This window comes from Cricetulus griseus, assembly GCF_003668045.3.
Source record: "Cricetulus griseus strain 17A/GY chromosome 1 unlocalized genomic scaffold, alternate assembly CriGri-PICRH-1.0 chr1_1, whole genome shotgun sequence".
Classification (NCBI taxonomy): Eukaryota; Metazoa; Chordata; class Mammalia; order Rodentia; family Cricetidae; genus Cricetulus; species Cricetulus griseus.
In genome coordinates this window covers 65,929,568-65,943,528 of record NW_023276807.1, presented here as the reverse complement: position 1 = coordinate 65,943,528, position 13,961 = coordinate 65,929,568, and the positions used below count along the sequence as shown (strand labels likewise).

The 13,961-nt window shown below is 46.1% G+C and overlaps 1 protein-coding gene across 16 annotated transcripts in view; it reads left to right on the top strand.

The window, feature by feature from the left end:
• Positions 1 to 3,625, top strand: part of Arhgef10 (Rho guanine nucleotide exchange factor 10) — a 99,442-nt gene extending 95,817 nt beyond the window's left edge. For 14 of the 16 annotated variants that reach the window (XM_027387758.2, XM_027387761.2, XM_027387757.2 and 11 more), the window contains one exon: positions 1,873 to 3,625. In XM_027387758.2, coding sequence (XP_027243559.1) covers positions 1,873 to 2,399 — 527 coding nt within the window. In that variant the 3' untranslated portion in view covers positions 2,400 to 3,625. The remainder of the gene's footprint in view (positions 1 to 1,872) is intronic. The other 2 variants (XM_027387765.2, XM_027387768.2) reach the window with 1 other exon arrangement.
• The last annotated feature ends 10,336 nt before the right edge of the window (positions 3,626 to 13,961 follow it).

Sequence of the window (13,961 nt, the reverse complement as noted above, 5' to 3'; positions counted from 1 at the left end):
TTCCCATCCGAACACAGTGTTTTGCTCAGTGGAAATGGACCCCTTCTTTCTTGGCGTAGAGAAACTGGGTATACGCCTCTCTTAGTTTTGCTTCTGGCTGCAGTTCATACCAGGAAACAGTCCAACATCATGGTCTTGGGGGTTCCACCTCAGGACCCTACTCGGGCAAGCCCCAGCTAAGAACAAAGCATGATGGGGAGATTTCAGTGGAATGGAAAAGAGGGCTCCTGAATGTTCAAATGGCAGGTAGGGGGATGTTGAGGAGAGCTGCTGCGGACCCCCAGAGTGCTGACACTGTATGTGAAACAAAGATCCTGTGTGTGTGCTGGTCATACCATCTGTTGGGGAGGACAGCTGTGGAGCAGAGGACTTGACGGAAGTCAGCAGCAGCATGTTAACAAGGGCTGGGTTCCATGGTCCCTTCATGTGGTGTGGACAGACTAGTACGTTGTGGTGTTTCCTAGCTGGTAGGGTTAAGGAATCCCAGTTCATTCACTCCTTCCCCTACTCCTCCTGTCCCCTCCATCCATCCCTCGATCTCCTTCTTTTCTTACCCCCTCCCCTCATTTCCTCCCCTTCTCCTTCCTTTTCAGTGCTAAGGGGTAAATCCAGGGCCTTATTCGTGATGGGCATTCACACTTTCCACCCAACTACTGCCCCAGCTCACATTCACTCAGCTCTCAGGATTCGTTTATTAGGAGCTATACGCAGCAGCAGATACCTCAAGTTTTACTTACCAGATGTTTTCTGTGTACGTGGTAGTGGGAGAGCATGGTGGCCACCTGGTGGAGGGGCTGAGGCCTGGTTTCTGGGTCTGAGTCCCCAGCCTGCCACCCTTCTGAGCTCACCTCTTCCCTCCCACACCCTCCTTCTGTTTTATTCACCAAGTTGTTCCTCACACCATTTTCCTAATTTTGCATTGTCTGCAGTCGTCTCCTCATGTGTGTGTCTTCCTGGTGACTTTATTTTCTCCTCTGTTTCTGTTACTTCCTGTCATGTTCCAGTATCTGGGCATCTGTCATTAGCATCTTCAAAGTATCCAAAAAATCAGCTAAGATCAGTGACATGGGGAGTCAGCACTCCTGTCAGTGGCCAGGAGCTGTTTCTGACTGATAAGATGAATGAGTCACTCGGTGACCTGGAGACAGAAAGTCCTGATTTTAATAAACAATTGTGGAATTGTTTTTCTCAAGCCCCAGAAACTTTCTGCAGTGTAAATTGCCAGAAGCTTCTGGTAGTATAGTATAGGCACTGTATTCCTGACACTGAGGACTGGAGTTTTTTGATTTCTTAAGGCTTAGGGAAATCAGGTCCATTTACATAGAGTGAGTGAGGAAGTGTTCCAGGCCCAAAGCTAAAGACTTTTGATTATATTACTTCAGGTGTGTGTGTGTGTGTGTGTGTGTGTGTGTGTGTGTGTGTGAAAATGTGAGCCTGAACACGGGATAATCTCTTTTTAAAATATTTATATATTACTTTTGTGTTTGTGTGTGTGTGTGTGTTCATATGTGTGCGTGCATGTACACCTTCTTGTATTCATTGTTGCCATGGGAGTGCAGCGTGCACAGAGTCCAGGTGAAAGCATCCGAGTCCCTGTAGTTACAGGCAGTTGTGAGCCACACAGTGTGGGTCCTGGGACCTGCACCTCCATCCTCTTCGAAAGCACTAAACTTTCTTACCAAGAGCCATCCATATTAAGGCTTCAGGTGACTGAGAGTCCATAGGGATATGATCTGGGGATTCCTGCTTCAACTATCCCGTGTGTTAGTTGCCAAGCTGCTGCCTGGGTAGGGGCACAGGGTTAGATCCTGCACTTTAACATCCTAGGCAGTATGTGTGTCACTAAAGATCTTTATTGAATTGTCCTCTTAGGGCGGGGCATGGTCTCCTACCATGCACACAATGGGCCTGTTAAGTTCATTGTCATGGCCACAGCTTTTCAGAAGAACAAGGACAGAGCCAGAGACAGCCCACCCTCCGGCCCTGAGCCGCAGGATGAAGACCCCAAGGATTTGCTCTGTGGTGAGGAGGGCACTTCTTGCCTGGGCCAGACTGACACCAACACAGCCGCCAACACAGCCGTTTGGTTGGGAGACTCCCCGGGACTGACAGCTCAGAAGAGTGACCTGTCTTCATCCTCAGGTTCTCTGAGCTTGTCCCATGGCTCCAGCTCTCTAGAGCACAGATCTGTGGACAACAGCCTGTGTGACCTCCTGAAGGACCCCAGTGCCTCCCCGAGGAGCAGGGCACAACGCTCTAGGAGAGCCAAAGCCAGCTCAGCACTGGTGGTGTGTGGGGGCCAAGGCCACCGGCGAGTTCACAGGAAGGCTAGGCAACCTTCTCAGGAGGACCTGGTGTCTTCAGTGATGGTGTGGCAGATCCCACTGCTGAGCATGTAGATCAGAGGCTGCCGCCTGGCATGAGGGTGGCAAGCAGGGACAGTTCTCGGCTGGGTGCAGGCCAAGTGGTGGAGGCTGCATCCATACCACTGGGACCAACTGGAAGCAGAGTTGGGAAAGGAATCTGCAGACGTCACACAGATTCTCTGCCTTCTCCCATGGAACATCCGAGTCAGAGGTGTGAGGGAGGCAGAGGAGCATTATGGCCTTTGAGCCACTGAACAGAGTTCTGGGAGAGTGCCACAGTCTGCCTTGTCAGTCATTCACCCGAGATGCAGCATGCACCAAGGGCATCAGTTCTGGGCACATCTCAGAGAGCTGACGGGGAACTGTAGCGTCCAGTAGCATAGGAGGTCATTAACAATTCTTAAAATCATCCTACTTGACTTAGGCTCACTACTGTTATTTATATCTTATATATTTTTTAAATCTCAGAATAAAAAATGTAACAATTTAAAGAGCCAGGTGACACATTCCAGTCCAGTCAGCTTGCGTTGTCTGGGGGCGACTGAGGCTTTCCAAAGTCAACTGATGTGTGTACTGCACCCTTTAACAAATAGTGTTTTTATATTGTGTTTTCTATTAAAAATTAACCGTTAGCATTTCAGTCAATATACTACATGTAGTGTTTTGCACATAATCTTTGCTTTAAGCCAAAATGTTTAATAATGTCAACTCCAGCTTCCATGCCAAACCCTGCTTGCATTCTCACGCTAAAGGAAATTAGTATCGGCGTGGGACACGTGCGGGCTCTGTCACACAGGGACGGTGCTGAAGAGCTCAGGTCTTCAGTGCACTTGCTGTCAGTGAGCCACCCACATCTGGACACTCATTCTAGAATGAGTGACCCATGGTGCTGACCCTCAGCTGCTGCCCCCACTGCCTGCCATGCCAGTGTCCCCTCTCCCAAAGAACATACAGGGTCATATGGGGCACTTGAGAGGCAGCCTGGAATGTCAAGGGACATGAGTAACCTATATATAGATTCTGTTTGCTCCACCTGTATTTGTACATCAGTGTTTCACTTACTGGATGGCTAAAAATTTGTTTTCTTAAGCCTAATTCAGATGCTCACCAGAAACACACTCCTCAGCACTTTACAAATGACTAAAAATGCTTACTTTTAACTTAGCCAAATATTTTCTAAATCACACATATACCCAAGCTTTCTTAAACTGTTAGCTGCTATCTTATTTGATAAAAATAAAAGACTTTTTATTTTAGAATCCGGCATGACAAGTTGCCTTTCTTCCCCACCCCCTGTAAAATCTAAAAGGGTGATTACATCCAGAAGAGGAGAAAGCAGTCCTCTTCTCTCTGTCCGGGCATTGTATTAGCCAGCTTTGTGAAAAACAGCTCCCAGGTGGACTGGGACCCTTGCACGTTGCCAGTTCTCATGATGTATGACATGACGAGTTCATAGAACTAGTCTGTCTTACTGATACTTTGCAAGACCAGGGTAAACTCTTAAAGGAAAGACACAAAAGTTGCACAGAGCAAGTTCATGGTCCTGGAAGGCAGGTGCCACAAGCATTTCCATACAAGATGTGCACAAAGCAAGCTTCACCGCAGCTCATTACCCAGGAGAAGCAGGCTGGGTGGAGAGCATCTGGCAGAGCAGAGCTCAGAGGATGGCAAGCCCCGCCGTGGATTAGAGAGTCACTCAAGTGTGTCGGCGACCGCTGAACAAAGCAACATATTAAGGCCAGTGCACTTAATGAGCAGCTAGCCTGTAAACTGGTTATGTGACAGTCACATTGCGTTCTCTTAGGCCTGGGAATGAAATACAGACCCCATCATGCTGCTACCTTTTTTCAGGACCTGCACCCTCGGTGTAAGCCCTCAGTCTTGAGAGGTGCTATGTTGGGGCAGCTCCTGGGGTCATGAACTTGGATTCTCCTCAACGAGCCACATCCAACTGTTCCTGTTGAGAGGAACACTTACCACAGCCTTCAAAGGCAGCTTCTCACTGTCTTCCCGGGAAGGAGAGGGAATATGAAACATGATGTTTACTTTTACAAAAGCCCCTAGCACTGTCAGGAAATTACCTGTCCTGTGTCCCTGCTTCCAGGACCCCTCTTCCAGACACAATGGTTTTTGAAAAATGGTAAGGTTTTGACAAAATCTAAGAAGATGAAAACACACAGCTTAATGCTTCCTATTCCCAGTCCTTGGATCTGAGATATGTATGGGAGATGTACATGAAGCAAAACTAAGGAATCAGAGTGTGATGTAAGAACAGGTAGTCATGCCTGGTGGTGGTGGTGCACACCTTTAATCCCAGGTCTTGGGAGGTAGAGGCAGGTGGATCTCTGAGTTTGAGGCCAACCTTGTCTACAGAGTTAGTTCCAGGACAGCCAGGGCCACACAGAGAAACCCTGTCTCAAAAAACCAACAACAACAACAACAAAAACAAAACAAAAAACAAAACAAAAACAAAAAACAGATGGTCCAATGTTGCCCACCTGGACCTCAGCACACAAGCAGGCCTGTCAGCAGCCAGTGTTCAGCAAGGCCCTGGTGAAGCGGGCTGGATTTGTAGGACTCAGTGTTCACAGATCAGCACAAGGAAGCCCTGAGGGCACCCCCAGAGGCATCATCTTCCCCAGAGTGCTGTAAATGCACTCAGATATCAGCTCCTTGGAAGAAAGCTGTCCTGGGTCTGTGCTGGCACCAGCCTGGCAGCCCCACCCACCCCAGCGAAAGCCAGAGGCCACCAGGGGACAGAATGACCTGTTTGCTGGCTTCTGGCCAGAAGGGACCTCAGCTGTGGTATTGAACACTGGCTATGTGTACAGTCCTCAGACCCAGCTTGACAGATCTCACCATTAAGGGTAGCCTCTTGAGGCAGGGTTGAGTGTCTTTGCCATTATTTCAGGGAGATGAGCCAATTTCTGTGTAGCTATTGCTGCTAGAGATTCAAATGCATAGTTGTAAATTAGAAGTATGGGTGTGGGTTCTCTTCCACACTTCAGTTGAGGACTGTCATTCAAAGTGCTTTTGTACCCAGCATTATCTCAAGCCATGATATCTAACTTGTGGATGACAGTGGTCAGTGCTGGTGACAGCAGGATTTATTGGCTCTCTTCCCCCTACCAAGCAGGTGACGCACTAGAGCCATATTCCAGGAGGAACCCTTGACAGTGGCTCTATCTGCTAGAGTCTGGACATGCCTCCACCTATCTCTGCATCCTCAGAAGCTGATGGGAGGCTTGTCAACCCCAGCTTGTCAACCCCAGGGAATATGCCCTGGGGACTGGGGATGGAGGCCTGCATGGTGCCACTTCTTCAACATGGAGCTTTTCACATTTATAACTGTTGCCCCTGCTGGGCTGCAGGCCCTGCTTCCAAAGCAGAGAATTCACGTGAGGCTAGAGAAAGTTCCAATAAAGGAGAGCATCAGCTCTGATCCAGGGCTCTGATAGTTCTCATCCTTCCAATGACAGCTTCCTCCTTTCTAGCTCCCTTACCCTTATAAGCACACACATTTACACACACACACACACACACACACACACACACACACACACACACACACGGTGCATATGCTCACATTTGCACACATATACACAGGTCTGTATCTATGTGCATATGCACACATTTACACACACATGCACAAAGGCCTATGCCCACATGCTTACATGCACATAGGTCTGCACCTATGTGCATTTACACATAGTTATACACAGGTGCACACAGCTCTACATGTGCAAACATACGTATTCACACACACCTGAACACAGGTCTGCATTTGCATTCATGTGTGCACACATATTTGCTCTTCTCTAACAATTGCTGCTTTCCATGAGGAACTGGTTGGGCAATGTTTACTGGAGTGGAAATAGCAGAAGCAGCTGCTGGTCACCCTGGGCTTGAGGCCAGTGCTCCCTATGACTCTGGGAAAGAATTAACCATTTCTTGGCAAGCATCAGAGAGCTTCTGTCACTGGGTCACATGTGTGTTTCTTAGGTACCAACAGAACTCTACTTCCCTGTGAATGTCTATGCCCCGGAAGGGCTCACTGTGGTTCTGATGTAATGCCGTGTAAAAGACAAGTTGTTGCAGGTGGAGATCTACAGCTCGGGGAGTTTGGAATGTACACCCCTGCTCTGGTAGATCCAGGCTGGCTCAGCCATGTGGCTACTGTCTGACAGGGTTGTTAGGAGCCTGAGCTGATCATCAATAGGACAGGAATAGACACCCTTTTACTAGCCCTTATCTGGTCAAGACAGGGTCAGCATTAAACTAAGCCTTTGCTGCTTTTTTTGGTATGTGGACAGGGCACAAAGCCCAGCAAGCTCACCTATACAGTCAGTGACACCTGGTCATCCAGGTGCATTTAACTCCCATAACCATGGTCATGAGGCTATGGACTGCTGCCTGGAAACATGTCATTTGATCCTGATTGCCCTATGCAAAACCTGGACACTCTGGGTGCCTGGTTTAAATGGCGCATCTGAGGCCAAACAGTGGAGCCCGGCCATGGCCCTAGAGCCCAAGAAGGACCGTGCCCTAGAATCCCATAATCCATCAAGAAACAGAGCATAATGCTAATGGTGCCTACAGCTGCCAGGTGGGTGGAGGAGCTATCCATGCTGGCTTGGCTCCAGCCTATCCATCTTGAACAAGCCTCTTGGTCACAGGCAGAACACTGGGCCCAGCAGGGAGTTGTGGTAGGGCTAGGGCAAGTGGAGGAATATTGACGATGTGGGCATTCTCCAGGGACCAGCAGGTGCAGGCTGGTGGCTCATTCAGGCAGGATCTAGACAAGGTGTTCTGACTTTCTCCCACCCAGGGACAGGAAGAGGCAAGGGCCCCACAGGGTAATAGGGGACTACTTGTTGGTTCCTCCTAGCCAGTCCCTGCTGCTTTTCTCATTTCCTGCTCTTCTCACTGGAGAACAAACAGCTTCTGGGTACAGGGAGAGAGGCTGTGGGGAAGGAAGGAAGTCAGGGGAGGGCATGCTCTCCTGGCACAACAAAGCAGCTGGCCAGGCCTGCCCAGACTGACCCACTTCCCAGGATGCTGGGAGCAGAGGCAGGAACCAGAAAAAAAAATGCAAAAGCTCTGTCTGGCGTGGTACCAGCATGAGCACACTGCCATAACTTCCTCAAGTCCAGAGAGATCAGGGTATTCATAAGCGGCCAGCCTAGGTGACACTGTGTTTTGAAAGTGCCATTGTGGGCCCTGCAAACCATCACCCTTTAATCCCAGACAGCAGCGGGGAAGGAGGCCAGCCTGTCTGCTCTGAACACATTGGGTAATGTTTGCCAAGTGGTCAGGTTTCCGCCAACGTTTATGGAAATAGTTTCAAACCCTGGTGCCCATCCCACCCAAACTAACTTCTCACACATATTACACCTGTTGTGGCCCAAGTAAGTTTTAGGTAAGACAGAGTGAAAGGTATTCCAGTTTCCATCCACTTCTGCAAGCTGAGGTCTTTGGAAAGGCATGGGGAAACATGACAGGGTCATCTCAGAGGATTCCCTCCTCATGGCAGCCATACACACAGCTGATGTAGGTCACCCCACCAGACTAAGTGGCAAGACCCAAGTGTTCAGTGTTGAAAGCAGCTTGCACCATGCTGGCTGGGGCTTCTTGCCTGTTTAATCTAGTGCTGTGCTAACTGCTCTTCATTCAGTCTCTTTGTTTTTGCCTTTTACTTTTGTTTATTCATTTCTTTGTTTGCATTTAGTCTGTGTGTTTCTGCCTTTACTTCATTTATTTCTTTCCAGTATTGTGAATGGAACCCAGGGCCCTGTGCGTGCTTGACATGCTCTTCCACCGAGCTGCACCCAGACGCTCATATGTTCTTTATTAAATGTTACTTTTATTGTGAACTGTAAAAAAAGACCATAATAGATCGGAAAGGTAAAAATGGTTAAGGTCTTCTGGTTCATGCCCAGGCGATTGAAAACAAAGAACAAAACTCCTCTATTTCGACAGCCAGGATGCAAAACTTCAGTCTTGGTGCCATGGGGTTGTAGCCACAAAATACCAAAGCTAGGAGCTATAAACCACACTTCTGGGGGCACAAGCCTGTGACCAAGGTTTCAGTAGGCTTTGCTCTCTGTGTGGGCTCTTGGAAGGGGTCCTTTTATGTCTGCCAGCTTTTGGTGTCCTATGGATGGACACCCACCACGGGACATCCAGTTGCTGCCCCTCTGAACTTCTCTTCTTGTCTTCGTGACTTTGCTCTGTGTCACCTATTTGTCTCTCCTCGGCCTTTGTGTCGTTGGTCATGCTAGTCTGGGACTTGGCCTAATGACCTCTCTATCCTGACAGTGACCTCTGTGAAGGCCGGATTTCTCAACATTCTGAGGGGGTGTGGATAGGAGACCACCAATTTCTTTTAAAATTATAGCACACAGTTCAATCCCCGGGCACACTATCCAAGCGAATCATTTAATTTACATCCCTGAGAATTTAGTACTTTGGGCTATATTAGTTAAAGATGACCAGAAAATTAATTTTTGTAGTGATTCAAGGATCAAGGGTGAGATGGATGTCTTATTTTTATTTGGATTCTTGTTATGTTAAACTGTATATGGCATCAAATCCCTTTTTCATGTTCCAAACTGCACTACATTCACCAAAAGAGAGCAGATTTGTGTGACAACATGTACCTTGGCTGCCAGGGCTGGCACAGTACTGAAGCCTATGCATTCTGGCTCCTGGGGCTGTGCCTTCTGCAGTACGGAGTGTTCCCCCTCTTCCAGGATGTCCATCTGGAGCTGCCTGACCGCTGACCACATGCACAAGGATCCTGACATTTGAAGTGAGTCAAACCACTCTAAGAAGTATAACTCATGGGCAAATTTAAACTCTACCAGGCATGGTGGCTCATGCCTGAAATTATAGCACTTGAGAGTCTGAGGCAGGAGGATTGCCATGAGTTCAAGGTCTGTCTGGGCCACATCATTTAACACTGTCAGAACATCAAAACCAAACTGTTGCAGGTCTGTCTTCCTTCCTTCCTTCCTCCCTTCCTTTCTTTCTTTCAGTTTTTCGAGACAGGGTTTCTTGTGTAACCCTGGCTGTCCTGAAACTAGCTCTGTGGACCAGGCTGGCCTTGAACTAACAAATATCCTCCTGCCTCTTCCTCCTCAGTGCTGGTATTAAAGGCATGCGCCGCCACCACCACCCAGCTTGCAGAATATTTGTTAACTATGCAAAGAAGCGTTGCATTTGTTTTTATTGCAGAATATTTGTTTATGTAAAGATGTGTTGCATTTGTTTAATTATGTAAAGATGTGTTGCTCTTTCACATTGCCTGCCTAAGGCACCTGACTGATCTAATAAAAGCTAAACAGCCAATAGAGAGGGAGGAGGTATAGTTGGAACTTCTGGACAGGAAGAGTAAGTAGGAAGGGGAATTTAGGCTTGAAGAAGAAAGAAAAGGAGACAACAGGGAGAAGCCAGGGACCAAACAGAAGAAATAGAAAAGGAGGACATATAGAATGAAGGAAAGGTTAAAAAAAAAAAGACAAAATGAAGATGAATTAAGTTAAAAAGAGCTAGTGGGACAGGCATAAGCTAAGGCCAAGCATTCATAATTAATAATAAGTCTCTGTGTCTTTATTTGGGAGCTGGCCGGCAGCCCCCAAAATGCTGACTACACCAAACTAATAATATTTAACTTATAACAAAATATGATCACAATGGAGGGGACTTCTGTGTGTTCTCATTGGTGTTCCCAGCCTTCTTACTTCATATTCTGTAGCAAGGATCTCTGTTTATTTGGAAAGGTAGCATTTCATCACAAAAGAACAAGGCTTCGGGCTGGATAGGAGGGGAACACTGATCTACCCGTTTAAAATGTGTGACCAGGAAAAAGTACATTACATTTCATAAACAATGAGTTTCTTTCACTGTGACCAAGTAACTGTGACAACTTTCTAGTAGACTGTAGAACTGCAAATCCCAGCTTCTTAAACCCCATATGGGGCCATACAGCTGAATGTGGGGGCAGGTCACAAAAAATTAGACAACAGTAGGATGTGCAAAAGCCAAAAATCTAAAACCAAACATGTAATGCATTCAGGGTGTTTCTTGCAGCACTCACCTGTAACACAAATAAATAAATGACCCAGTGACTGATAATTGTGTTTCAAACCTCAAGCTGAGTATCAGAAAAGCAAAGCATTGGCCACTAGCTCTCCCCTCTAGCTTGGTATGAAAGGGCTGATCCACACACAGGAGCTCTTCACCAAGTCTCAGACTGCTGCTTCTCCTCAGTGTGCCTGGAGAACGAATGTCTCTCTGAGAACTTGCTTCTGTCTTATATACTTCCCTAATGTTGGGATTAAAGGTGTGAACTATAATTCTCTTTTAGACTGATTCACTTTTGTGTAGATCTGGGTGGCCTTGGACAAGTCTACCTCTTAATCCTGAGTCCTAGGATTAAAGGTGTGTACCACCTCCTCCTAGCTTCTGACTGCTGGGATTCTAAAGGTGTGTGCCTGTCTTCTAAGGCTTGTGGCTGACTTTGCTTTCTGAATCCTCAGGCAGGCTTTAATAAAGCATATATCCCCACACTCACCCATGTATCATGATACTTCACTGCAAGCATGGTTCTGAACACACAGCACATGCACTTTGCACTGCTCATGCTGTCATGTCCAATGGTGCCATTGGATGCTGCTTGAGCCATCTTGACTCAAATTTGTTGCTAATGTTAGGAAGTGCGGTGTTTTTACTGTATGTACAGATTTATGCTCTTACAGAAACAGTGTTTAATTACAGAAAATGAAGACTTTCAATATTTTCCTACTGTCATTTCTCAGGATGTAAGTATCAAAATTAGTGTATTTTGAGTATTTCATTTTAAAATTGCTGTTTTTAGTTGTTTACTTGAGTTTTTGTTTTTGTTTTTGTTGTTTGTTTTTTGAGACAGGGTTTCTCTGTGTAGCTCTTGGTTTTCGCTCTGTAGACAGGCTGGCCTCAAACTCATAGATCCACCTGCCTCTGCCTCCCGAGTGCTGGGATTAAAGGCAAGTGCCACCAATCCTTTGCACACTTACTTGAGTTTTATGAAAAAAAATTGTTCAATGAATTTTGTTTTAGGATTAGGAAAAATTCCAATAACTTATGAAATGGCCCCACACATAACTTCTGCCATTCTGTTCTATATGTGATCTTGGCATTCACAGTTAGAAAATAAAAATACCATCTCAGGGCTGTAAAGAGGTTGGGAAATTAAGAGTATATACTGCTCTTGTGCTCATCGCAAGTAGCTCCTAGCATACATGCCAATCTGTGGTTCTCCAGCTTGGCTACCTGCACCTCCAGCTCCAGAGGAGCTGACATCTTTGACCTCCATGGGCACCTGAATTGGGCATGCACACACCCCATGCAGCACAAAACATGCAACACACAGACATGTAATTAAAAAGAAAAATAAAAATCTTTAAAACAATATTGACCAACTCTGAAAAAAAAAACCAAAAAGATGCTTTGTGTCCTACGAGAACAAATAATCAGAGGAGATTTAATTTTTCCCTCAAAAACAAGCACACTCATCTCATCAGTATGTAAATTTCATCTTATCATTAACAAACAGTAAAGCTGTGTATACCAAATGATTGATTTAAAATAAATTTCTTAAAAAAATAAATTTCTTTATGATTCATCATCAATACGAGTTTGATTTGTATACTTACAAAAGTGAAATCCCATTCAATGGCAGATGGCTTGCTTTCAGTTTATTAACATATTTTTCTTTTCCTTTCTTTCTTTCTCTCTTTCTCTTTCTTTCTTTCTTTCTTTCTTTCTTTCTTTCTTTCTTTCTTTCTTTCTTTCTTTTGAGACAGGGTTTCTCTGTGTAGACCTAGCTGTTGCTGTCCTGGAACTAGCTTTTGTAAACTAGGCTGGCCTTGTACTCACAGAGATCCACCTGCCTCTGACTCCTGAGTGCTGGGATTAAAGGTGTGCACATCCACCACCGCCCAGCTTATTAACGTATTTTTAAGAATATCTCAATTATTAAAATTTTATTTCCTTTTAAAACTATTCTCAAAAAACAAAGTGTCTACTAGGATTCATGAGTATCAACCTACTGGCACATTAAGGGGATGTCTGTAATACTCACTTGGTAATTCTTCTCTCGGGAGCTGACATCTGCTGAAGCCGAGTCCACCTGAACCTCCAGCCCACAGAGAGCTGTATCAAAGTCAATAAGCAGCAGACATCGGGTCTAAACCAGCACCCCCACCCCTGTCACTTATGGCTTTCAAGCCAGGAAGATACAGAGCTAAGCAATACACTCTTGTCATAGTCATCTCTAAAGCATGAGGTGTCAACTCAGACTGTGTGTCATCTGCAGTTTAAAGTGCCTGGAAGGACATGACACTCAGGATCATCTCACAGGTGGCATCAGTTTCCACAGTCACCATTTCCTTGGACACATCACAGACAACATACATCACATGACCTCTGAGTACCAGGTTCTTAGGCACTGGTCTGCAGTGTAGGAAGAGAAAGGAGGGCTCAAGCAACACAGTCACAATATTTAAGAAGCTCCAGAAGAATACAAGTGCAGATTCATGACTATGCTGCCGAGAGTGGCTTGGACAGACAAGGCTGACTTATGGGAGTCCCGTGGGGACAACTTCCCTCTCACACAGCATGTGTTGGATTTTAAATGAACCAACAAACATCTAATTATTTATTTCTATGCCAAGAAGCTGGAAGTACTTAGAGCAACTGGCGCCATTCCTGACAGTCATGGGAATTTAATTGCTTGGGGAGCAGAGAGCAGTGCAGTGCATGAAGTCTTACGTTTTTTTTTTTTTTTAGAAAAAATAGTCTGGGACTGTCTGGTGTGGCATGTGTGAGAAAAGAGCACCTGGTATTCAACAGGAGCCAACCAAAGTACTTGATAGTAGGAAAGACCTCTAACGTGACTATGGCCTACAGGTACTTGCTACTTCTACTTCCCGCCATGAAGGAACAGGTAGAGCTTCGAATTTCCAGGGCAATGGTAGAATCGGGAGAACAGCCTCCCTGGAGGAAGATGGCTCCATTTCCCACTCCATCGTAGATATCAGCTCTTTCAATCTGAGGTGGGTACTGTAAGGGAAGCAGAGAAGTTGAGAATCTCGTCCCTGTCAGAGAAGGGTAACTGTATTAGGGGTTTTGTCTTGGAGATCTAATGCTTGCTGGTAGCCTGGACCTACCCAATTGTACCCAAGCACTCAAGATGTAAAAGCTTCAGTCAGCATCACACCTAACTTTGGAAGATTCTCATTGTTTTAGGGTTTCTATTGCTGTGAAGAGACACAATGACCACAGCAACTCTTACAAGGAAAACATTTAATTGGTGTTGGCTTACAATTCAGAGGTTTAGTCCAGTATCATCATGGTGGGACATGGCGGTAGGCAAGCAGACATGGTGATGGAGAGAGTAGCGAGAGTCCTACATCTTGTAGGCAACATGAAGCAGTCTGAGGAACCTCAAAGCCCGCCCCACAGTGACATACTTCCTTCAAAAAGGCCACACCTCCTAAAGGTACCACTCCCTTTGGGAGCCATTTTTTTTTTTTTTTTCAAACCACCACAACC